This window comes from Passer montanus, unplaced genomic scaffold (genome assembly GCF_014805655.1).
Source record: "Passer montanus isolate IOZ18808 unplaced genomic scaffold, ASM1480565v1 scaffold22, whole genome shotgun sequence".
Classification (NCBI taxonomy): domain Eukaryota; kingdom Metazoa; phylum Chordata; class Aves; order Passeriformes; family Passeridae; genus Passer; species Passer montanus.
The window spans coordinates 1,359,174-1,386,248 of record NW_024366815.1 but is presented as its reverse complement, the minus strand read 5'-3'; the positions used below and the strand labels follow the sequence as shown (position 1 = coordinate 1,386,248).

The 27,075-nt window shown below is 40.9% G+C and overlaps 1 protein-coding gene across 1 annotated transcript in view; it reads left to right on the top strand.

Moving 5' to 3' along the window:
* Nucleotides 1-7,787: 7,787 nt before the first annotated feature.
* The window catches only part of ADAMTS12 (ADAM metallopeptidase with thrombospondin type 1 motif 12), a 149,335-nt gene continuing 130,047 nt past the window's right edge, over nt 7,788-27,075 (top strand). The window contains exons 1-2 of the mRNA XM_039709900.1: nt 7,788-8,072; nt 12,624-12,985. Coding sequence (XP_039565834.1) covers nt 7,943-8,072; nt 12,624-12,985 — 492 coding nt within the window. The 5' untranslated portion in view covers nt 7,788-7,942. The remainder of the gene's footprint in view (nt 8,073-12,623; nt 12,986-27,075) is intronic.

The following is a 27,075-nucleotide window of genomic DNA, read 5'->3' as shown; positions in this document are numbered from 1 at the left end:
ACGAACGCCCCTCCTGCTTTTGGGACTTCGGGAGACGGTGTCTCTGGCTCATTTTAAAGCGAAGCTGCCAGTGCTCGGGCGAAGGCGGCCGCCGCTCCCCCGAGGCAGAGGGATCCCGCCCGCAGGGGGCCCCCCTGCCTTGCGCCGGACCCGAAAATCGCTTCCCCACCAAGCCTGCCGCAGAAACAGACAGCAACCGACGGGAATAGCAACTGAGGCTTCCCTTCTTCTGTTCCGCTTCTAAATAAATCAAGATAACTGCGCATTTTTAAAACCAAATAGATTCTGGATATACCTAAGTAAAGCAGCACTGTGAATCGGCCATCTGGGGGAGATTTACGGAACATTTAACAAGTATGTTTTTTTCCCATTGATTTATCTCGCTGAACTTCCTGCAAAGACATAGTCCTGTGTGCTATTTGTTATCAGCAGTCCACGCATCACTTTGATTTGTATTTGCAGGGACCCTGTAAAAATATGAGCCAGATGATGGTATGGCAGGGGAAAAAGAGTAATTAGAAGTTTTATACATCATTCATATTGCTTATAGTGAGGGTGCAATTTACTGGAATTAACAATGCAAGGCTCTGGGAAGGTTTTGTCTGCAGATTACTTGGTATAATAAATAGCTTGGTGAAAAAGAGAAAGATTTGGATCTTCAGAACACTGACCACATCAGGCCTCAAAAAATGGGTCCCTGACATTTTTTCCTGTCATGGTTTAACCCCAGCCAGCAGTGAAACCCTTTGCTGCCACTCATTCACTCCCCCACCAGCAGAATTGGGCAGAGAATTGGCAGGGTAAAAGCTGGAAAACTCGAGGGTTGAGATGAAGACAGTTTAATAGGGAAAGCAGAAGCCACGCTTGCAAGCAAAACAAAACAAGGAGTTAATTCATCATTTCCCATGGGCAGGCAGGAGTTCAGCCATCTCCAGGAGAGCAGTGCCCAGCACATCTAAGTGTCACTTGGGAAGACAAATGTCATCATGGGAAACACGATGACATCCCTCTTCTTCCCTCCACTTTATGTCCTGAAGGTGGTGTCACACGGTCTGGAATATGCCTCTGGTCAGTTGGGGTCACCTTTCCTGGCTGTGTCTCCTCCCACTCTGCCAAGCCCCCCCAGCTTCCCCGCCAGCGTGGCAGTCTGAGAAGCAGAAAAGGCTTTGGCTGTGTGTAAGCTCTGCTCAGCAGTAACTAAAACATCTCTGTGTTATCATCACTGCGTTCAGCACAAAGCCAAAACATAGCCAAACACCAGCCCCTTTGAGGAAAATTAACTTCATCCCAACCAAATCCAGCACATCTTCACAATTTTTCCAAATAATGGATTTTTTCCCCTAGGTGTTCATACCTCTTAATCACTGACTAGGGTTGCATCTGGGTGGTATTTTCAATACACAGCATTAAGATGCATCTCTCAGCCTGCTGAATGGCAGCAGTTTTCCAAATTCTTTCAACCAGAGGAAATCATCCTTGCAGTGAAATTCAACGACCCCATTAGTCCCATCAGTGTTGCAGTCGACTGTAAAACAGCACATGCAGAAGAGAAAGCCACTGATCCCTTAAAACCATCAGGAGAACCAACATATAAACAAGCAATGTGAAAATGCTGAGTTTCAGCCAGACCTGCAGATGTTCTGTAAACAGTGCAGAGGGTGAGGTGCCTCCCAGCCCACAGCAGCAATAACTGCCTTAGCACTAGGGTCAGCACTTACCCAAAACTAAGGTTAGTAAAACATTTGAAATAAGGAAGTTCTTGTTCAATTTTCCCTCTCCACTTATCCCTGCTACTATTATAGCCCCCAAAGAAAAAAACATCTGTAATCGAGACAGAGACTTGATAAATTATTCGTGAGATTGATAGTACAGAAGTAGATTTTTTCTAGATTGAATTCTAACTTATTCTCATCCTATTGCTATCTTCACACGCAATTTTAAATGTGTCACTGGAAAAATTGCAGCAAACACACCCAATTTTAAATATGTCACTGGAAAAATTGCAGCAAACATGTCTCGCATAGAATAATTTCTTCTACCATTTCTTCTGTTTGGCACATCTTGCTGATTATATTGCTGAGACTGAACAGTCATAATGATTCAGAAAGGGGAAGAGGAGGAAAATAATGTCCAACCTTACATTGCTTTTTCTGTTAGTCACCCAGAGAAACCAAAGTAGTGTGAAGTTTGGTACCTCCTGGGAACACTGGTAGTGGATTTTGAACTCAGGTCTGCAAGTGTGAAATGATTGTCCAAGGTTTTTACTCATGTTTACACCCACAGAAAAATTCCTTTTTAGTCCTGGGTGGTTTTTCTTTTGTCATTCTTCATTTCAGAGACATTTTAGAGGCAGGTAAGGGAACTTCCAACACCTTGATTAATAATAAAAGAAATATTTGCTGAATAATTTATTTACCACACTGCCAGAACATTGCCATAGCTGAAAAAAATGTTGAAAAAAAGCCATCAGCTACTTTCAAAAAGTATTGGAAAACTCATCAGATACAATCACAAGGACTATTGTTCTGGAAGACACTGTTTTCTGCTTGTTCCCTAGTCCTTCCACCCATGCTGCCAAAGCTGTGTTGCTAACATGTAACTTTCCAGAGCCTTCTTTTTATCCAAGTGTCAGTGTCATTCGTATTACTTAGCCAAATTTCTGAAAATTCTAATAAACTTGATAGGCAGAGGCTTCCATTATGCTCTCTGGCAATAACAGTGAAAAAATGGCTGATTTGTGTATTTTGTTAATCTCAAACAAATCAGGCAGAGGCTTTTTTTGCATATATGTAGCACTATGCTAAAATAATCCACAGGGCTGAGATTGCTAGTGTGCCTGCAGGCAGCATCAACCAGTACACTAGACTTAAAAAGGCTTTTACATGTTCAGACCACCAACAGAAACTGCTCACTGGTTTTGACTATATTGTGTCAGTGTCCTGCAGGTGTTTCTCAAATAGCATTAAAAAATGTTTTATTTTAATATGCCAAATAAACATTTGCTGAAATGGTAATTTTCCTACAATTTACCCCAAAGAATTCCTATAATTTTTCACTCCCTTTACAGACCTCATACATAAACAAAAGATTTATTATAATTACAACAGTGACTGAAACAGCTGTATGCTCCTCTGAAATATTTTGGCAAGAGAGACGGTGTTCTGTTTTCAATATGAAAGGCATTTTTGTAGCTTAAAGCAGATTTTTAAAAAATTGAATGTATCACTAAATACAGAGAAATGGGACTATTTCTCAGGATATTTTGCAGAAGTAAGATATTTTAAATTTATTTTTCATATTTGACACACAAAAAGCAAAAATTAGTAATAATAAAGCTCTAGAACAGATCTTATTGAGAAGATTTACATGTGTGTGTGTGGCTTAAATGGGCTTTATATTATATAAATGTTGCATTCTTGCAATTGAATTCTGTTTTACGAATAACTCTTTTTATGGCATCCTCTCTCAAAATTCTGGAGCATGAGAAGGAAACTAGAAAATAAGAAAGAGATATTTCATGTTTGCTTAGTTCTTCAGTTCTAATTTCTGGAACCGATATGGTCTCTTCTTTTTATGAGCTCAGGGCTACAATCTCATCTTTCTGACCAAATTCAGACAGTAACTGTTACCAGTTCCAGTTTCAACTGGGTTTTACAACTTTACCTTCTCCACCCTGAGAGTGAATGTGTTGTGACTTGATATGTGTCCACCATGGGAAGATTTTCATGGCAATTCTTCTCTTAAAGTATAGTAGGAAATGGATAAAGGTTTTCATTACAAAATCTCAGATAGCACAATGATCATACCACAATTCATGTACCACAGACATATCCTCCAGAAAGTATTATCTGGACACAGAAATAGGTTTTAATAAAAACAGAACAGACCAAAACAGAACCCCTAAAAATACCCCAAAACCAAACAAATTACCTCTCAAAAACTTTGATTGTGTTTATCATTCTCCCATAATTTACTTTCTAGGCAGACTACTGAGAATATATTTTCTGGGCATTAACTTTCTTAAAAAGATAATTCAAACTCACCTGTTGCTCCAAAAACATGCTTTTATTTGGTTAATATGGACAGCATGACCAATTAGTTTATAAACTCTAACTTCATGCAAGCATGAAATTATAATTTTGTGAATTAGCTCAGTAGTCTTAGAAAACAATCCATATTTGAAGACTGACTAGAAATCTGAGTGTGAGCATACAAAAAAATTTCATGTTAAAGAATCAGTGACTACTTAGAGTTTGCTTCATTCTCTTGCTTAAATCTGCCCACAGACATACCAGAAGTGGAATGTCAGCAAATAATTTTTTTTTTATAAGAGTAACTTATGAAGTTCCAAAAATCTGTAATGATTATAATGAAATGGGAGTTGAGAGATTCAACAGCGTCTCTGGCTCAATTACCAATAGTCAGGTATTTTAAGAGGTTGCATCTCTAATGAGAAACAGGGAATAAGACTAAAGATTAAAAAAAATGTACTCACAAACTTCTTTATAAATCTGGCAGAGAAATAATACATTAACAGTGGCATTTACCCAGGAAACTCCACAGGGTCCTTGGTATTCAGAGTCATTCCCTTTTAGTTCATTTCCCTGCCAACAGCCACAGTATCAGAGAGTCACAGAATAGTCTAAGCCCACCACATCATGTGTGATCCATGTTCTTGACATTTCTAGTCCAAGCAAACTGTTAAGCTGCCAGGATAGTTAGCAGTCAGGTCTGGACAGTGTTTCACCTTGGATGTGACAGACAAGGATGTGTTATACTCCAGAGGTATCTCCTCTCCCTGTCAACTGCAGAAGCAGAGCAAGTGTGTATTATATAATTTTGTATCTTTAAATTTTGAGCAGGAGACTCCCACTCCTACTAAAGCAAAATTGCCTTCCATGCCTGTCTTTGCATGGACTTCATTTTGTAGCAATTCTTCTATGCCAAACAAAATAATTTGTGTTTCAGTTCCTCGCTGCTCAGAACTTCTGCTTTTCTGGCTCTGTAAACATTTCTACATACATATAAATTGCAACGCATAAATTTCTTTTATGTCTGTCCTGGAAGTCTACTTAAATTTAGAAGAGTTCAGTATTATTTCTGGTTTGTCAGTCCAGGATTGATTGTGTCTCATTGTGACCTTTCAATAAATGTACAGGCTTTTCTGAGTGGAGCTGCACCTACTGAACTGCAACAACTTTGTTGCCACAAGAACACAGCTGATGTGGAGATATATTCTTTTTCTTTTCATAACTGAGGTTGAGTTAGCAAAAACAACTCAATTTCTTTCAAAAGAAACCTCCAAAATCTCAGGTTATACTTCTTTGGAACATGAAACCACTGGGAAGACACAGTGCCATAAATTCTGTTCACTTAAAAGGTCCCTAGTATGTACTCACACGAGGAGAGTGCTTTCTACTTGTGTCACTGCTTCACATCTTGACTGTTTTTAGCTGGGATAGATGTAGTTTTCTCCTTAGCAGCTGGTACAGTGCTGTGTTTTGGACACTGTGTCAGCTACAGCTACAGCATCCCTGAAGCAGGAACCCTACTGTCCCCCAGGGTATTCTCTGACACTACACCCAGTGAATAATTTTTTCTGTGTATGTGCATGCTGGCATAAAGCCCAGGGAGTTATGGATGTCTCAGACCAGATTCCCACAGCTCTTTCTCCACTCTGTACGACTTTTTGATTACACAGCTCTTTCTCCACTCTGTACGACTTTTCGATTACAAATTTTTGTCATTAAAAAAATATAAAAAATCAAATAAAAACAAAACTCATTCCCACAAACTCTCTTGAGCTTTTAGTTCTCCACCACTTCCAGGGTTGGGGAGAATTAGAGGCAACAGGAATTAAGTTTTCCTTGTGAGGAAGAAACCAAGATGGAATCCCGCAGGAAATACTAGTTGCTTCCCATCTGATTCACCTACTAGTGAACACCTAGCTAAAGAGATGACTGAAAATGGAAGCAAACAGTTAAATGTCTCTCACAGAAGGGTTATTTTTCTGATGGTTATTTTAACTGATGTTAAACCAGTACTTTATAAACATATGGCCATCCCTTGAACTGTCATATCTTCTTTCCACTGCTCTTAGCCTGCTGTCCTCATTTTACAGTATTTTTCCTTTTTATTTCATTTGGCGGAGATACTTCCTTATTCCCCAACTGAATTATTTTAAAATATAAATGTCAAATTGTGTGGCTTTTTCTATTCAACACATGTCAAGTGTTTTTAGATATTAAATTGTAATATCAATTTCAGGTCACACTTAGCTTTAAATTAATTTCAGACAAGTACTGATAAAGAGCTAAGCAGGCTATAATACCCAGTCTCACAAAATAGCCTCATGCCCATTGTGTGACTAGACTAAGAATCATAATGGCAAGAAAACTTGTCACTGTTACAGGTGAGATAGTATTATTTGTGTGCAGAATATATGGACAGACATATTGAAATAAAAATTTGCAATTAACAAATCTTCTCTTAGCACGTACTGTTGGGTATCAAATAAACCACATCGGATACCAAATATTCCTTTTGCATGCTCTGTGCCCTTCCACTAACTAGAAGAGAGCACAGGATGATTCCTAAATCAATTATCACTCATATAAATACATCCATTTCCAGAGTTACCTGTCTGAGTTCTGGGGGTTGTCACATTTTTCACTGATTTAGAAGAACTTGGAGTTTTAACTCCTTTTTTTGCATTTTTTGGTGCTCTGGAGTTCACAGTTCTTACAGCTAAGGCAGTTGAACTGTGGCAGCCATTCAACTTGGGAAAACTGAGCAGAGAAACAAGCATAATTAAGCACAGATTGCTATGAAAGTACACAATAAATCCATGGTGGAGTCAGCTTTAAGCAGGAGGCTGTCAAAGCAGATGAGGAACCCAGCCCAGGTCAAAAGCGTGGGACAGCACCGAAGTGTGCACCCACCCATTGATCCTTGGGCCGGCAGTAACCACAGCAGATGCTAGATGAGACTTGGAGAGAGCACATGGCATGCACTTAAAAATGTAGGTGCCAAGGCTATTTAGGGACTTTTTGTTCATAGGGACGACATTCAGAAATAACCCCAATGTGCCAGCACACTGCTAAACACCGAACAGTCTCAGCACCCTGATGAGTCTTAACCTGCATCAGGGGAGGTTTAGGCTAGACATTAGGAAGAATTTTTCCACAAGGAAGGATGATTAGACTCTGGCATGAACTGCCCAGGGAAGTGGTCCAGTCGGCATCCCTGGAGGTGTTTAAGAAAGCACTGGATGTGGTCTAGTTGACATTTTGATATTCAGACCACAGGCTGGACTCAATGATCTCAGGTCTTTTCCAAGCTGACTGACTCCGTGATTCTCTCAGGCAGCCTGGAAACTGGGCTCCTCTGGCTGCTGGGCGCCGGGGGGCCACGGGCTACGGGATGCTTCAGCCGGGGAAGCCCCCGCATCCCCTCCCGCCGCATCAGAAAGTGCTGCACAACGGGCCAGACTCCCGCACTTTCTCCCGCGGCGGGGGAACCTCTGCCAGGGCCTGTGCGGGGCTGCGAGGCGCCCTGCCCCGGCCCCTCGGCGGAGACCACCGAGGGACGGGGCTGCCCTGCGCTCGGCCCTCCCCGAGGGCTGCCGGGGCGGACGCCCCACTTGGGCCGCGGTGGAGGGCGGAGAGGGGCGGCAGTCCCCGCCGGCGGCCTCGCCTCTCCTCCCTCCCCGCCGGCCCGGCCCGGTTCGTCCCGCCGCGTTAACCCCGCCGGCTCCGAGGCGGGGGCTCCCGGGAGCTGCTCCCTCCCCACAGCCCTCCTTCCCCCGCCGGCAGAAACCAGACACCGGGACGGCCCCGCGCAGCCCTTGCGCGGAGCGGCGCCTGTGTCCGGCGGCGCCGGGAGCGGCCCGGCCATGCCGCGGCCCCGCTAGGCGCCCCGCTCGCAGCTCCCCGCCCGCACCATGCCATGTGTCCCGCGGAGCCGGGCGGCACGCGTGCTCTCCCTCTGCCTCCTCGTCCTCCACGCCCAAGCGCCCTGCCTGGGCAGGGCCCCGCCGGCCGGCAGCTCCCCGTTCCCCGACGGCGGGCAAGGTCAGTGGTGGCGGGCGGGACGGGGCGCGGCGGGGAGCGGGTCCCGCCGAGGGTGCGCTGCCAGCCGGAGCAGCGCGGCTCCGGGGCGCTGCTCGCGGGGCAGGGGCGGCCAGCCGGGCCGTGCCGGGCCCCGGAGCTGCCCGGGCGCCCTCCCCGCGCTGCCCTCAGCGGGGCACAGCGCTCTGGCCGCGCCTTCCTGCGGCAGGCATCGAGCTCGGCTGTGTGGCGGTGGAGGTGTTGCTAAACCCTGCCTGTTGCAGGTTTTCCCCGTCTAGAGGCAGCTCTCTAAATGCCGGGGTCGGTTTTGTGCTGCTGCACCGACGAAGTTTACTGTCCTGATTGTTTATTTATTTTTAAGCAAACGATCGCTTCTGTACCAAAGCAGCAGGCGCTGCAGAAGGATTGGGTTTATCAGGGTTCAACACCCGCTGTGAGTTTCTCACATTTAGTGGGGATGGTAAATTACAAGTCAGACTTCATCCGCGGGAGGGGTGTCTTTGAGGCTGGCCTCACAGTTGGGTTATTTTCTCCTACTTTTGGAGTGAGGACTGCAACTCAGGAATTTGATTTTTTATTTTAGTTTTTGCCTGTTTAAGAAAAATCATGGCTCCCAAGGGAGAAAAATTATGAGTAGTTGGAAGACTCTGCCTGGTGCTAGAAGACCCAAAAGTATATGAGGAAATTTTGCTTCCTGATGCAATCAACAGCTGTGGTGCTTTCAGGAGAGCTTGAACACAAAAGAGAAAGTCTTCTGTACCCATCACGGAGTGTGAAAAGGAGAGGTGTTTAAATAAGGTGCCTGAAAAGTGTTTTGTTAAGGTGCCTGAAAAAGTTGATTCCTGTTGGATTCATTGAAAGTGGATACTAGTTATAATTACATCCCCATGATTCTGCATGGGACAGAACAGGGATGGTTGTGTTAGCGTGTAGGGGCTGTTTAATTGCTGGGTATGTGGAAATGAATGTGGAAGTAATTTAACTTTCTAGGCATGGAAAACAGCCTTTTCCAAGAATTTGAAAATAGCATTGAGTAAAGGGGCAGTTAGAAATGTGGCTAATTCTTTACACGAAGGTTTCTTGCAGTGTGAGGTGTGGACTGAAATTTGTATGTGGTAGAGCTGAAATGTTCTGATGGGACAGTTGGGGATGCCCTTGCTGAGTGCTGAAGGCCTGCTCTCTGCCATGGGGCTTTGGAGCTTGCTGTGTTTCCTGGGTATGATGCTTCCTCACACTATTTCCTATCCCAGGAATGGTTTGAAAAGAAGCCAGAGGGGTCTGAGGGGCACATGTACACAAACTACAGAGATGGAGATGAAACAATGGCAAATGATGATGTGTCACATTTTAAAGGAATTTTGTCAGGGAACATGTTATTTATTTAAAGTAAATTGTGGTTTTCCTGTCATATGTGACAGATCATGTACATTTTTCTCTTTATCCTAGTTTATTCACTTTGTGTGCAGCTATTCTTAATAAGGCAGTTTTCTCTGCCATGTGTGGCAAATTTGAATCCACAGAGGAGCAGAACACACAGGAGTGGTTTTGAATATTATCAGATGTTTTTAATGATGTGGAATTAGAAAGGTCTGTAGGGAAGATTTCTCTGACAGCTCTGAGAATACTTGGGCTCCTCGAAATGTTGTGACTTGAATGTGTGGTGCTCATTGCCGTGTTTCAGACTCATTCACAGCACCAACGCAAGTCAGCATGCCCAGGCTGTAGTTCTGGAAAGACCATTCTCTGGAGCTACACAGCCACCTTTCCTGGCCTGTAAATCCTGAGCAGTGTCCACACAACAGGCGGGACTCCCCTGGAGTGGAGAGTGTGCTGGGTGTCCAAGGGGTTTGCTGTGACATGCCAGTGCCTTGGCTTGTCAGTGGCATTTGTTCTCTCCATTTATGTTCGCTGCTGCAAAGTTTTATGGAAACCTGTGGTGTTTTAACAAGAATTCATGTTACTATGTGAAATTAGAGGCATTCGGTATTGAAGGATGCAGCCCTTAATTTTGAGCAGTCTGGGTTGCGTGAATTTTGTTCTTCTTTCCTAGAAGGGCAGAAAGGGATCACCAAAATTGTACCTCCTGTCTGTTTTGCACTTGTCCTGGGTTGACTATATGATGCTTTTATCCCCAGTCGTCTGTTCTGTTTCTTCTCCAGGCAGAAACTATGCTATCTTAGGCTTAGTGTGGAGCTCAGTACATTTTTCTGTTATTGTTAGGACTGCCTTTTACCCAGCAGTCTAGGCAAAACTGTACTGATAGTAATTACTTGCAGAAATATTGTTACCCTCATCCTGTTAGACTTTTGTGTTGTAATCTTATTCCCTCTGGTCTTTTGAAGGCTTTTTAATAATTCATTTATGCACTTCTACTACAGTACATTATGATTGCAGCATAATTCCCCTCTCAGTGATTAAACAAGTATTTAATGTGCGGATGGAAAAAGTTCAGTTTCTCTGCTTTGATAATCTAGTGCTTCCACATTATTTTGCATCTTACTGATGCTGATAGCTTACTTTTCTTTAACCTCTATATTGTAAGTGATGCTATAGTGATGAAGTAAAAAACTTTCTTGCATAGTTTTAAATCCAAAACCACAAGTCTTTGGTCTTCATGGAGTTCAGCAGTTAAGCCACAACAAATTAGGTTTAAGACATCAGGCGGAGGCAAATTGAACAGTGACAGCAAATGAGTAAGTTTTCCTCCAGGCATTTAATTTGATTATTTAATGGGTTGTGCTGATAACCATAGAAATGGGGGCCTGGTCTTCTAGCATTCTGTGTTAGTCTGACTTTGCCAGCCCTGTGCAAGTCTCATATCTGGGAAGTCCCTTATCCCAGTATGGAACGTGGGACTTCTGAAAAGTCTCACAGTTTAACATCTGCAGCTAAGCTGTATTTTTGGGTATTTCTTATCTCTTCTACCTGCCTTTTTTTTTTTTTTCTGCTTCACTGTAGAGTGTGAGGAGGCTTGGGTTAACTTCATCTCTGAATTATCAGGCATCCAGCAGCTTTTGTGTTGTCCACAGGCTGTGCAAACTGCAGGCATGAAGATGTGCACTGAGTTTCCAGTGTCTCAGTCCCCTTATGTGGACTAGGGCAGATGTTTCTCAGAACCTGTGGTAGGCATAATTGTCCACGTTGTCAGGACCTGGCTCTGTGAAGGTCCAAAATCCCACTGCTGTGGCTTGTCCTGCGGAAGCTCTAAGTCCACTGCAGGTTGGTGTACAAAGAAATCTGTTGTGTAAGAGAATAAACTTGCTTCTGAAGTAAAGGTGGTGCTGAAACTAGGCCAGATTTCTGGTGTAGTTCTATATGTGCTGGGAGGCCAGGGGTTTTGTGTGTTTTGTTTTGCTTTCCTTTCAATTGGAAGTGTTTCAGTGCATGTGTCTCAGGGGTTCACGGCCTGAGGAAACTCAAGCAGCCACGTCTTAAACTGCAGCTAATGAGGACAGCTGAGATGTGCTCCTTCCAGAAGGGGATGAATCCAGACAGCTGCCTGCTTAGGCAGGATTTTTCCTCTGTGACTTTGAAGGTATAGGCAATGGAGGGAGAAGTGCTTCTAAAAGTGTTGTCTAACTAGACCTAGCCTGGAAGCAGCTGGAACAGGCTAATTGCTTTGTTAAGCAGCTTAGTTAATGAATGGGATGTAGTCACTTCATGTGTGAGTGGCTGGGACTTTGGGAATAAAGAGCAAGTCTGGGTAAAGAGGAACTGGATTAATGCATGTCATCATAACTTCTTTTTAATTAAATGTATTCAGACTGTCATTTCTTGGGTAGAATTCAAGTATCCCAGCAGATCTGACCCTTAGGGTATGAGTTGTTATGGATTGTGTTTTACATGGATTTGTGTTATTTGCATGGGGCTTCTGTGTTTCACAGTAATTTAAAAAAATAAAATTGGGTATAGTTGGTGTTTCTTCTATGTATGCTTCCTCTGTTGTAGCAGGGGACAACAATGTCAATGATGCTCTCTTCCCTTGCTAGATTCTGACAAGTGATAAGATTTCCAGTCTTACCCTGCTTGGAATGCCTTACACAACAGAGCACTTCATTCTCTTCAAACCCTTCTTTGAAATTCTGTGGCTGCAGCTGCAGCAGCTGCTAAAGCTGGTGCTACTGAGATAATCAATTTGTGCTCTCTTCACCTTTGTGTGTTTGCAAGGCTCTGTGTCCAATTTCAGGTGGTCGGTTTTTTGAATGTGTGAAGATCACACCTAGATCAGAGTATCACGTGCTGGAGACCTAGGTCATGGAGGGTTCCCAACCCTTGTGGGAGTGGGAAACGGACGGTGTGTGTAACAGTCAGTCTTTTATATGAATAGTGACAAAATGTTTGAAAATAAGAATGTTTAGCTTCTAAACTGAGTGTTACAATGGGAGAATAGAAAGCCCAGATTAGGAATGTACTCCATGGTAGTCTGTGCACCCTGTCAATAGGATGTTGTGGTGAATTGCTCTCACTTCTGATTTTTTCCTTTAAATTATGTGAGATCTGAACAGGCTAGCACTCACTCTAGTTTTGTTTCTTTTTTTTTCCCCTTTCTCTCAGAGCAATTTGTGAACACAGTGCCAGAATACCATGTGGTTCATCCAGCAAGAGTAGATGCAAGTGGGCATTTTCTTTCTTTTAATCTACACCATCACATCTCAAGTCTGAGGAAGAAGAGACATCTCGGAAAAAGTGAAAATGTGGTATATTACAAAATTAATCACAAGGATAAAGATGTGTTTTTTAACTTGACTATGCACATGGGATTGCTTTCCCATAACTATGTAGTAGAAAGGAGACGTGGTAACCACACCAGAGCAAAGATTTCAACTCACTCAGGAGTTCCTTGCCACTTCCTTGGCACAGCGTGGCAGCCCGGCTCCGGCAGTGGGACAGCAGCGATCAGCACTTGCAGTGGCCTGGTAAGTGGTCTGATCTTTACTGTGGTTCTGGGCTATTTCTGGTGTCATTAGAGCTGAGCTGGTACAAATATGTCTGCTAAGAAACTGGATGAGCCAGTCTGATGCCTTACTAACTCGGAAGGAATGTTTAATTCTATGGATGGTGTTTGGGTTTTTTGAAGAATCAGAAAGTCAAAAGATGATGCTGAGGCCCCTTGGCATTTACTTTTAGCTGGATGATTTTCTTTTTTTTGGTGATCTGGACTGAAGGTTTCTGTCAGTCATACAGCTTGAAGCCATCCAAATATCGAGTCATTGCTTTGATTCCTTTAGTAGTTGGATTGCCTTACCAGTGCATCTGGATATGAGATTCTGTTCTGTTTTCCTCTACAAGGAATGTAGCTCAAGTATGCTGAATTTCCTCTGTGAATCACACCCATGGATGATAGGCTGGGAAAATGCAATTGTTCCCTTATGAACTGCACTGCAGCTTCAGATATAAATGATAGGTTAGATGGAACCTTAGCAGAGCTCTGAATTCAAGTGTTAACCACTGCTAGACATCTCATGTCAAAGAGAACTTCTAAGGTTGGAGCTTGAAGTCAAATATTTCTCAGTATCCTGTGGTTCACACTGAGATAAGGAGAGGGAAACCTTTTCTTTTCCATACTTTGTTTTTTTTTAATCACAGCCACAGCTTCAGTTTCTCTTTGTGCTAGAGCATGAGGCTGAGTATGCCTTCCTGGAGGGGAAGAAGGAGCAAGCTGCCTGAGTGTGAAGGGGACATAGCGAGGTGTGTAAAGTGGCGCGTGTGGTGTGTGAGAGGCAGAACCCAAAGGGTTTGTGGAATGTGCAGGCAGAGGTGATGGTGAAAGGCGTGCAGCATGCATGTGCTCTCCTGCCTTAACTCTGCATGCCTGGAGTGCCAAATGACAATGTTTGAGAGCCCCTGAAGCAGGGGACTGATGCCTTGTGTCCTGCACATCTCAAATCTGCAGCAGGCTGGGGACTGACGCTCAATTTCTGAGCCTGAACAGCAGGGCAAGTGAAGTGTGGAGTGCAACCTTTCCCTGCTAGCCTGTCAGCATCAAAGTGTGTTCCTTGCTGTTGAGGTGTGTGAAGCTTTCAGAAACTATGGAAAGTCTTCTGGCAGTGTGTGGGAAGCAACATGAAGACAGTGCTGGTATATATGAAATAGGAAACTCTGGAGTTTTCAGAAGTGCTGATAACACGTTTGGCATGCTTCCTGGAGAAACAAACCATTGCTTGAAGCCAGAAATTTCAGTCCCACAGGTATGAAGATTCAGGGATTTTATTTTCTAAGTTACATTTCCAGTGGGGACTAACTTACCAAAATTTCTCCAAAACATGTTTTGGTCATACAGGGTCAGTAAATAGAAGGAGATATGATGATACAAGTAGTTCCTTTTGTTGTTTTGCGCTTTACCAGAATATCTTTGTTATTTTTCAGTAGGATGAGAGGTTGAAAATGAGGTGCTAGATCTTCATTATGTCTTTGGAAGTATTTAGTCTGCAACAAGAACTAAAAAAAATGCAAATGGCATTTTAAATTCAGCTTAGTAATATCTTTTATAGTTATCCTTTCATTTGTGTTACGAACTTTTTTACTTTTATTTTCACTTGAAGGTTTTGAAAAAACACTTGTATCAGAAAAATCACTGTTGAGGTTTTGTGTTCCCATCCTGCCCCAAAATGAAACTTTGTAAATATATAATCAGAAATTAATGCAGGTTGGGTAAATAAATTTTGCCTCTGAATAAAAACATGATAGTTTTGATGTGGTGATTTTTGAAGTGCAGAAGTTGCTGCTCCACAGAGGTTGCAGTAAGAGTTGGGTCTGTATCTTGATTCCTCTGTGTGCCACAAGCTGGAGAAAGGTAGTTTAGCGTGCCTTTCCCTGAAAGTTTTCCAAAAGGTCTAGTGTCATATGAAAGCATCTATTGATGAATAATTTTACCAGCAATGAGAAATAAAATCTGATTTTCATAATAAAAATGTAACATTTCTGAAACTTTTTTTTTGTTTGTGTTGTCTCCACATTTCTGAACTCTAGTGGTGATTTATTTTCATCCTGATGATCCTCAATTTTTTGCTCTTTAGTGTCAGGTCTATTTCTGTCTTTTTTTTTCTTTCTGGGATGAGTTGTGCTTTTCTGTTGAAAATATTTTTTTCCATTTACTCTTGTTAAGGAGGGGAGGAGAAGGAAGGAAAACTGAGAATAAGTAAACACCATGAAATTAGAGAAACTTTCTTCAAATACTAAAGTAACCTATGATATGAGGAGAAATGAATAGCTTGTTTGCTGTTGTAAAACTGTGCTGATATGCTCAAGCCTTATAACCCAAGAGCTGGTGAAAACCAGTATCTTAGCTTTCAAATACTGGGAGCAGGAATGTTAGTGATGCTCCTTTCCTGATACTGTTTGGTCTTGACACTTCAGGTTCATCATCAAATTAAAACCTACTGTGCTTTTGTTGCTGAGGCATTTTTTAATAAGCTCAGTGAAGCGCCAATTTTCCCTAGTAATGAATGACAGGAAACTCTGTGATCCCTAAACTTCAAATTTTTGGCTTTCTTAGTCACTGGAGCTGGTAAAAAAAAAAAAAGAAAAATACTGATTTGATTAAATAAATATGTTTTATGGAATATTCTCTTGGCTGTCATTTTTAGTGACAAATGGTTGCATTATTATTTTTTTTTATTTTGCCCAAGTGAATTGCTTAAAAATGTGTCCACCCCCATTTTGCAAATGGTGGCCTGAATTGGAGCAAAATAAAATCCTAAAGATGCCTGTGGGAGGGTAGTTCTAGTCCTCTCTGTGGAAAAACTTCTTATTTTGAGTCTGTTTGGTTTGTATTTGAGAGCTTGTTAATATCCAGAACAGTAGTGGTGTATAAGAACCAAAAAGAGATGTGTGCTGTAGATTTGTGTTTGTCATAAAAATCACTCACATAGTGCACTGAAAACAGAAAATCTAGAAATGTATTTTCATCTCCCTTTCATTTTCACTTTGAAATATATTCCTGCTTCCCTTGGCGTTACACAGGCATTGCTGATGTATTTTTTTTTATGTTCACAAAATGGCCTGCAAGAGAAATAACAGAATGATAGATGTGAGAGTTAAGGATGGGTGGCACAGTCATTGTGTTACATTATTATTTTTTAAAAAACAGTAACTGTGTCTTTGTTTTCAGAAGTATATATTCAGAAAAAACAAAAGATTTATAAAGGAATTTGGTCAGATTTGGGCAAGGGGATACAGAGGATAATTATCAGGGGTCTGGAGGAAATACGATGTAATTTCCAAATCTATTTTTTTCTTACTCCTTGTGAAATCTTAGATTCCTTTTCATGCTAAATAGGTCATGACCTTCTTGGCAGGTTGAAGAACATGATGCTGTAATCTCCCCGTCTTCCTCGATGGGTCAGTTGCTTAGTAAAGTCTTTTGCACTTCTGAGCCTTTCTGAATAATGCGTGTGTTAACATGGGCAGAGTGGGACAGACCTTGCTGTTTATTTTGGGTCACGCATGGATGAGGGAATCCCGGAGGGGAAGTCACTACTAGAGCACAAGAAACATCAAACTCTGGCACTTGGCAGGGGAGCAGACATGAAATCACTTAGATACAGGAAGAATTCCAAGATAAAGTAAAGAGATAAATTTATTTATTTTTGTATCTTTGAGTGAGAATGATGTTTGGATTGGCTGTCATGGCAGACTATTTAGGGCACTCTTGTAATAATGCTTTGAGTTTTCCCAGTGCCTTTCCACAGAAGGCTGCAATGAACTTTCCCAATCCTAATTTCTTAATTGTCAGTTGTGTGCTAGTCCTGAGAATCGCTTGTGTTGGAGCAGTGGTGTCAGCTTGTCCTCTCAGTAGGGCTGGGAGCGAGCAAAGCCCGGTGAAGTTGAATGAATAGGTTTATATGCACCGAGTCCTACAGAGCTGGGAAGTGAGTTTTCCTCTGATAGTCTATCCTCTTCATTAGGAACAAGGCCCTCTTTTATCCCTCAGTAACACAGACATTGTTTATAGTGTTTTTAGATGACAGAGCATCATTAAGGCTTTGTTTCCTTGACACTTGTTTACAGAGCAGAGCTGTCAATCAACAGTTGCTTCGGGGGATGCATTTATCTTCAAAGGCAGTGCAAGCATTAGCATGGAAAAGGAGGAGAGTGGAAGGACATTAGTATGGAAATCTGTACACGTGTATCTGGCAAGGTCCTGGCCATACAGGGTCTGTGGGCAGATCATGCTTTGGCTGTCTCCAGCTAGTCCAGAAGGTTGCCTCTGTCCTGGTGGACATCACTGTTTTTAAGAAGTGCTGGGTGCCTTTGAAAAGATTTTGGAAAAGTTTCCCCCACCTCCGTTCTTCCCTCTGTGCTGAGCCACAGTCAGGGCAGACCTTTGTGGACCTTTAATTGGTGGCTGTATGACTGTTCATGTAGCAGATGGCAGGAGATGCTCCAAGTGGGACCTCTCTGGACACATCTTTGTCCTGACACCTGTGACAAGCTTGTCACTGAAGTGGAATGGTGACCGAATTCTGCTTGAATGTAACAGTTCTCTGTTGCAGGATACCATCTTTGCATGAAGCCCAGAATGAGCTCTGGTACTCATCCTGTTCCACCTGTCTTCTCAGTGCAGCTTTTATCTTTTGCAGACTTGCATCAGTTTGGGGGAATTCAGCATGATCTCTTTTCTCCTGCTACATGCCAATAAGCTTTTCCAGTTAATGTGAGATGATTTTTTTTATGTTGACCCTTATGATCTGTCCCAAGTTGAACAGGTCTGTGCAGGTGTCATAAAAGTATTTTAGTGACAGTGGGCTCTGATAGTGGATCTAATACTTCTGTTTAGACTTTCCTCTCCTATAGATACAGAAAACTTCCTTCAACATGTTTGACTTGGTATTTTCCCTAGATGAGGATTGAGAATAAAAGAATCTTGAAAACAGTTTTATAATGTTTGTTCTAAAGTAATGGAAGAATAAAATGTCTTGCTAAGCTTATAATACATATTTTTATCTGCTTCTGTATCTCCCAGCATTTGAGCTTGTTTGATTACTGACCATGTGTTTGTTAATCTGTTGTTAAAGGTAGTTGCCAGGGTTTAGCAAAGTTGAAGTACTACACAATTCACTCCTGTAGCCCAGAAAGATACCTGTGTCTTTTTTATTCACTTGTAGTGAATAAATTCATATGCAGAATTGTTCTTCTTCAAATGGAAGTGTCTTTTGATTATTATTTATATTTTGATTATAAAAAAAATATGTGGCAGGAGAAGACAGTTAAGGAAAGGGGGCATGTAATGTTTTGTCACTTGAACTTTTGACCACCTAAAACTGGATTCAGTGCTGATCCCTGACCTGTGGCTGGACACCTCCAGAACACATTTGGGCATGTGTGCTGTTTAGGTGGCTGTTTTAATTTTAAGATTTGAATTGGAATGTATTCCTGTAATGCTTCCTGAGATACATGAATTCCATTCTGTGAACGAGGCTTCTAGGAGACAAAACCAGAAGTTCTTCAGGGCTCTCCTGCTCTTCTCTCATCTCTCCTTTCTTCCTCTGAGACAATCTCTTGCTTCCTTGTCTTTCTCCTGAGGGATGGTACTGGGTGGTCTTGCTTGTGTTTGGAAGTATGTCCATATTTGCCTCTCTCCAGTCATGTCTCCTTACTTCGGTGTCAGTGACATTCCACCTCAGCCTCTTTTGGTTTGTCTGGCAAGGGATAATCTGGTGGAACCAAAATGCAGAAATATGGTGTTTGGAGAGAGGCAGGAATGAAGTCAAGCTGCCAGTGTTTTCCTCGGGGATGGGAATTGCTCCATGGCTAGATACCATGGAGCTTCCACTATCTGATTATTGCCATTTGGCTTGTTCTGGCAATCCTAAAGAAGGAAAGAGCTGCCAGTTATCCTGGTTGTGTAGCTGCTGTACATCTCTTCTCACATGCAGCAGTATGGAAAATACTGCAAGTAGAAAAATATACACTGAAAGTAAATGCAGTTTTTGCTGGGCATCTGTTCTTTGTTGTGCTTGGTTTGCCTTTTTTCTCCATTATAGTAATAAATATCTGGGTATTCTCATTGACTGACTAGTGTTATGGTTGTGTTGCATTGTTCTGTTTTTCTTTTTGAAGATGATCCAAAGGCAGGGTGTGTGGTGGTCTGTGGTGATCTACCCCTGTTCCCTAATAGATTCATCATTCAAACTTTCATTAGTATTTGCTGCAGTACTTTAACATCCATCCCTTTCTTTGTGTTTAAACTTCAACTATCCATCTGCCAGCTCCCTTCCCCCAGTCTTTTGTCTGCAAAAATACTCTTAATTGACAGGTCAAATGAATCTCATCAGTGATCTCAATATATGAGAATCTGGCTGTGTCTGTGGCTCCTGCTTTTGGCCTTGTCACCTTTAACCAATATGAAGTTGTTAGACCAGAAGCTGGGTCTGACTGGAGCTTTATAACACTGTGCCACATTTCAGTGTAAGAGTCATTGATGGGGTAGGTTAAAAAAAGGATTAGTCTTTGTGAGCTGGTTTGGATGGAGTACTCAGATTTAGAATGCTCCTTTAAGATAATGGTTTTTGAGAATATGAAAGAATGACTCTTATAAGGTAGTCTTATGGAATCTTAAATCTTTTATTTAAATATATATCTATATATTTCCTAATTATTTAGGAATAATGTTCATGTGCAGAGTTGTCAATCATCTTTCCAGTCTCCATGAGTCTTTTTAACCAATCTACCATGTCATGATTTCCTTACTTTGGTGTCTTTTTATAGAACTTTTGTGTTTACTGACGGAGACCTGTGAGATTCTGATTTCAGGTTCAGGATGCAGAGATAAAAAATATACATAACATCTATTTTGCTTTGATTCTTAATAATGTAAGGTTTGTAAAATGGTCTGTTCTTTATTTCTTTTAGTATCTTCTATTATCTTTGGAAGTTTTTGGCTCATTCTGTGCAAGACAAGTAGAGGCATCAAAGCCATTAAGTTCTTAAGAATTTTGCAGGTAAAGGTGGGAACTTTTGATCAGTGAAATGATGGATGTGCAGACTCAGCTTGGCCAGTGGCTCAGCATGGCTCTAGGTTGCTACTGAGTGAGGTGCAGTGCTGCCCATGTCCCTGCTGATGGTGAGGAGCACTGAGAGTTCAGGAGAGATTGGAGGAAATCGCTTTGACTGGGAAGGTGGAGCACATGTGAGAAGCAAATCTGTGGGAGACAAAGGCTTTGATAGTTCTGCTGTTCCTAGAACTTTTTTTTCTTTACTCCATTTTCACAATAGCCTCTTCAATTCTCTTTGTCAGAGAGGAACAGCTGCAGTCTCTGCACAGTGTGAGCATCAAAACTTGTTTATATTTGCACAAATATCACAAACATCACACACACACATGCAAATCTGTATTGATACATGTAGCTCTGTCACTGCAGAACAGCTGTACTGCAGATAAAGCTCTAGGTTTCAGATCTGTTTGGTGTGCTGGGAAGGCTTCTGTACTGTGGTATGTATTGCTTGTTACCAACCTGTAGCCAAAAAATTTGTTATGTTTGGTTTTTTTTCCTCAAGAATCTGGTGCTTAATAATGTACTTGCCCAACTAATTTGTCAACTGCAACAGAATTTAAGTATTTAGTGATTTAGTCTGGGATGTTTCATTGCTTTATATACACACTGACTCCACGTGTGCTCTGGAGAAGGACAAGCATTAAAAATGAGTAAGTAGTCATGAAAAAGCTTGTGGTCTTGGCTAAACAGTGGCTGTGTTTATACTCATTCATGGTGTGGTCCAGTTCTCACACAAAACAGCAGAACCCTAATAAACTTTTTGATGCATGGAAAGCCCAAGAGTAGATCTAAATTAATTCTGGTTAGAACTCACAGTAAAGCCTAATGCAGACACAGCTTTGGGTTTCAAGATTCCTTTTTTCGAATTTCACTCCTCCCTCTCTCCCCCTCTTGAAATGTATATATTAGAAACAAAGACAGTTTTAAATGAACAGTCCAAATGTGAATATCTGCTAATTTTTATGCAGTGTTAATTCTGTTTCCTTATCTAGAACAGTCATTGACCAAATCTGGTCAAAACCATAAAAATGGAGACACTGGATAGAGTGAGTGTCTGTTTTATCCAGCATCCTCTGTCCAGCAATGACTAAGTAAAGCATCCTCTGTCCAGCAATGACTAAGTAAATATCCGGATATGAGTAAGAACATGGCAGTTGGCCATCTCCCTTTTGGTCATCCATGCTTCTGTTTTCAACTCAGATCAATTTTTTGGAGGAAAACTTATTGATATTTTAATATTTCACATCTTATCTGGATACCCCTTTACTCAGTGTTAGAAATATTAATCTTTACATATGAATTATAACACTTAAAATTATTTAGATGTATCTTCATTTGTTTTTCACTAGCTTTTTGTATCAGTTTTATTTGATGATTCCTGGAGTTGTTTTCATGGAGGACACAGTCAAACACTGAGCTTAGTGTTTGAGATTATTTACTCAGTGACATAGTGTATTCCTAATTATTTTTTTGTTTCTTGGTAATTCCAGACACTTGACAGGTTTGTTGGACAGCTGTTAAGATTAGTTGATTATATAGCTCTAGTTTTTTTCATCATGAAAACAGCAGCTCAGGTTCTTTCTGCACAGTAGTAGGTAGATCAGAGTCCATATGCTGCTTTTCCCCCTTCACTGTTACAGTGCTGTATCAGTTTTCATTCATCTATTAATTACATTTTCTTTTCTTTCTTGTCCAGCTGCTCATTCTCAGGAGTTTTCTGACATTCATTGGTGTCCTTTGTCCTTACTTTAATAGCTTCTTAGAGTTTTCTAATATCCTGTATAACAGATTGTAAACTAATTTTTAATCCAGATGTTAAGACAAGGAAATTGGTTGAAGGAGGAAAGCCATAGCCAAGAAGTTTCATTATTAAAAAAACCCCACAGAAACCATTAAGTTGCTTTTCCAAATGAATTAATATAAAATGGCTGAATTGCTAACTGTGAGATCTAATCTATCATTTCAATTGACTGTGTAGAAGATGGGTAAATTTGTAGACAATGGGATATCTTGAATGCCAGAGGTGTAAATGGGTAAAATGAGCAAGTGGTGGAGAAGAACTCCAGCAAAGTGATGAGAAAGTAGCCTTTAACCCAAGACATCCCAAACTGGAGGGTTTCCAGAACATCTGGAGGTCAGTGATTGTGTCCTTTTATCTTTGCTCTGTTCTTGCAGCCTTACCATAAAAATCTGCTCATGTCTGCTGATGAAGGCTCCTGAGTTGGAAGGATCTTTGTTTTAATCCTGTCTGGCCATTGCTGTGTTCTTATGGCACAGGGTTTACAGCAGGTGTTCACCAACCCAGAGTATTTTTGCCATATCTGTATTTTAATTACAGGTGCCTTCTCTTGAAAGTTGTGTGTGAAGTGGAAAGCAAGAATTGGTTGTTGTTGCTGCCATGAGGCATAAGAAATTCTTTTAAATACAGGTTCTTTCTGGCTTTATTTTCTATATGGAGTCTGGATGTCCTTCTTTTGGATCCTCAGTAGATCTTAATGTTTGTTAAATTGTTTTTGCCATGTCTGTAGACAACACCAATGTTTGAACTGCATTGCCTGCATATTTTACAACAGCTGTTGTCTTTTTCCAAATAACTTATAATCAAAAAGGGAAACTGTATTTCTTGTTACATCATATCAGTTTAGAGTGGCTGAGTACTTGCTGAGATTTTTTTATGTATCTTTATATAATGTTAAGTCACAGCTGGTGGCAGATACTTATCAAAAAACAACAGGTGTGTTTTAATCCTTTTTTCATCAAAATGCACAGCACAAGCTACTGCTGCTTCTTGGAAGCAGGACCACAGTCCCAGCTGTCAGAAAAAAAGGGATAAATTAGAAAAGTACAGGTTTTCTCCTTAGAGAACTGCATGTTTCTTATTTTATTGCTAGCTAAGCTACAGAGACAGCATGCCACTTGTTTATTGAATTAAGTGTTCTCTTTCAAATCAGGAAATGGATTTCACTTGGCTTTGGAAAAGAGATCAAAAGTCTGAGAGTAGTAGCAGTTCAGGAGAGAATTGCCACGGAGTTTTATGAAGCTAAATGACCATTACTGCACCTGTGAAAGCAATCCGGCTCTAAGGAGGGAATGAAACAGGAGAGTGTGAATTAGCTATGACTAACCACAAAGCCCCTGCCTGCAGCAGCAATCACTGCCTTCCAGGAAATTGATAGCTGTCAATTCAAAGAATATAGAATTTAATGTTAATATTTTTAAGATAAAATAGAAATACCATTAAATTCATTAAATGGCATGCCAGATCATCAGCTACAGTTATTTACCCAGGTGAGGTTTTAGGCTGTTAAATTTATTTTGCACCAGTATTCTGAATTGCTTTAGAAAGGAGTATTATTCTCCAGCGCAGTTGTGTTATCTTTTTGGCCATTTTCTCATAATTAGGACACGTCATCTTCTGGCAAGGCTGCAGAGCAGTTTTTGGCATAGTCTCTTCATGTTATGGCTGTGAATGTTGCTTTATATGGTAGTATTTCTAGTTAAGTTGATTATCATAACACTTCTCAAGAAATGTGTTCTGTAAAGGACTGAATGGCAGTTAGATATTTTAAAATATAAACAAGCCAAGTTTGTTTATGTCAAGCCTCTTTATGGAGACTGGAGCTATCTGAACTGAGTTGCATTTTTTCATCTTTTACAAATGTTCTGTGTTTCCCCATTACTAAGAACTTCTGTTCTTTGAACTATAAAGTCCTAAGTTAAAAATGAATTGAAAGCCATTATTCATCCAGACAGTACTGTGTGAAGACTCAAGATGCAGAGCATAGAAGTGAAGTGATGTACAAAGTCTGTAAGTGGGTAAATGGTGTGCTAATTAGAAGCTCAAATAAGAAGAACACATTAGTCATAATAGCTCAAATTCTCACAGTGGATAGATTTCTGTGAAGTGTAAGAATTTGTGAATTGTCCATCTGCCACTGGCATTCTTAGCCCTCACACAGGCTATTTTTGTCTACAAGTCTGGAGATCAGAGTTATCTAAATTAAAAATAAAATCTAAAATTGAAAGCAGAAAACCTCCACTAACTCAACCCCTCACCTCAAACCCTTAAGCTTCGATCAGGTTTCTTAGGACCCTTGTTTTTAATTTTTTAACCTGATTACAAGACAAGATCTCTCAGGAGTTTAAGCTGAACATGGCAGTAGATTCACCTGTTGTTCTGTAAAGGACTGAATGGCAGTTAGATATTTTAAAATATAAACAAGCCAAGTTTGTTTATGTCAAGCCTCTTTATGGAGACTGGAGCTATCTGAACTGAGTTGCATTTTTTCATCTTTTACAAATGTTCTGTGTTTCCCCATTACTAAGAACTTCTGTTCTTTGAACTATAAAGTCCTAAGTTAAAAATGAATTGAAAGCCAGTGTGAAGACTCAAGATGCAGAGCATAGAAGTGATGTACAAAGTCTGTAAGTGGGTAAATGGTGTGCTAATTAGAAGCTCAAATAAGAAGAACACATTAGTCATAATAGCTCAAATTCTCACAGTGGATAGATTTCTGTGAAGTGTAAGAATTTGTGAATTGTCCATCTGGCACTGCATTCTTAGCCCTCACACAGGCTACTTTTGTCTACAAGTCTGAATATCAGAATTATCTAAATTAAAAATAAAACCTAAAGTTGAAAGCAGAAAACCTCCACTAACTCAACCCCTCACCTCAAACCCTTAAGCTTCGATCAGGTTTCTTAGGACCCTTGTTTTTAATTTTTTAACCTGATTACAAGACAAGATCTCTTCAGGAGTTTAACCTGAACATGGCAGTAGATTCACCTGTTTATATGTATAGGATTTGCAGCAATGCCACAGAGAATGGAGCAGTGTTATTCACTGTCATTTGTCAATCCACTGTAGAATTAAATCAGGTCACTAATTTATACTTGCATGGTACATCTACCATTGGCAAAGTGCCACTGTGTCATTGCTAACTGGAGTCCTGTGAGGCATTTGGGAACTGCCCATCATCCTCCCCACGCACCTGGCTGCATCCCAGTAACTGGGCTAATGACATTTTGCAAGGTGGGTATGTGTTTATTTGTGTGTAGCATTTATTGTTGTGTATTTGGGACGAGTCAAGGGTGCTGATAGCTCTGTGTTTTGGAGTACTGCATCACTTGGGGTGACACATTGCAGTTTTGTGGTATTATTGGGAGAAAAAGACTGTTCATATGGTCCCTTAAGTCTCTGTTCTAGGGCTGCTTTTATTTAAAATTTTTGATACTCATGGGGCAAGAATCAATAATGTGTGATGAACTTTGCTTAGGATGCAGATCTAGAAGGTATCATCAGTATGGAGAAGGAGCAGGATATTGTGAAATTAAACCAGGAAACAGTAGACATGAAGTTGAAGAAGGGAAAATTCGTGTGTCATAGTGTGGAGTCTAGAGTCATAGACTTAGCAAATAATAGACATTTCTACCTTAAAAACTTATCCTGTGTTTTGGAGTACTGCATCACTTGGGGTGACACATTGCAGTTTTGTGGTATTATTGGGAGAAAAAGACTGTTCATATGGTCCCTTAAGTCTCTGTTCTAGGGCTGCTTTTATTTAAAATTTTTGATACTCATGGGGCAAGAATCAATAATGTGTGATGAACTTTGCTTAGGATGCAGATCTAGAAGGTATCATCAGTATGGAGAAGGAGCAGGATATTGTGAAATTAAACCAAGAAATAGTAGACATGAAGTTGAAGAAGGGAAAATTCGTGTGTCATAGTGTGGAGTCTAGAGTCATAGACTTAGCAAATAATAGACATTTCTACCTTAAAAACTTACCTGTTATAAGTGTGAAGCTAAGACTTGAATATACTTGCTTTATACTTTGTGGATTTTTTGGGGGGCAATTTGTTAGTAGAAGGATGTTACCTTGGGAAAAAAAAAAGGAAAAAAGATCCTAGGATTTGTGCATAGATTAGAAAAATATGGGAAAATGTGACTAAAGGTTCACTTGGGATACTCCAGGCATTTCTCATCACTCTGTTTGAAAAAGGATAAGAACCTGTGGGAAGTACCACATCTTATTTTACTATTCCCCAGGTGTTTGATTTCAACAGTTTTGAGAAATAGGATGGGAGTAAGAGATGTTGGTCTGAGACCATCCTTTTCCTCTTATGCAAGATTTAGTTTTTGTAAGGTAGAACTGACAACTGAATTTGTAGATTTAGGGTTTCCCTTCTTGCCTTGTTTCTAGCTGTCCGAGTTCTGTTTTGAACACTGGGATCACAGTGATTTGTGAGGGTTCACAGTCTCTCCTTGAAACAAGCAGGTGTTGTCCATGGGAAGACCTGGAAAACTAAGAAAATACAAAGTTCTAAATTGTAGCATAAGAGATAAAATAACAGTGGGAGATGATTTAGGCATACCTGGCAGTATATGAAGGTGAGATTTCAGGAAGTCAAGACATCCTTGTTCAGCTGTTTGTTCACTTAAACTTTATCTTTCTTTTAAAGATATAAAGACTAAAATGAAGATAATATTCCAGGGTACAATGTATCTGTATTTGTATAGGTCTACATAATGTGATTGATGTAAATAATAAAACCAACACCTTTCCCAAATATAGCTCTCTGATTACCCAAAGATTTCTGAACCAAGTGAGATGCCTAATATGAGCTAAATTAACACACTGTGGGTAATACAGGAAGGCAGGGGAGACAAGAAGTAAAGGAGAGATAGAACTTTAAGACAATGTTAAAATTGTCTTAAAGTTCTAAAATGGGTGCTGTTCATGCACTTGATTGCAGAGTAAAGATCTTGGCAGCCATAAAGTTCTGTTGTCTGGGAACTGTTGTGCACGGAAGCTGAGGCAGCGTAAAGTGAGTACATCCAGAGGAGAGTGAACATGGCAATATTCCTGCAGGGCTTGCTTTAAGGAGTGTTTTGCTGTGGTGTAACAGCTTTGCAGCCAGGGAATCTGGCATATGCTGTGGCAGAAAAAGTTGTTCTGGGCAAAAAGCATGTTTATAACAGGTTTTTTTCAGGATGTCCCATCTGCTTT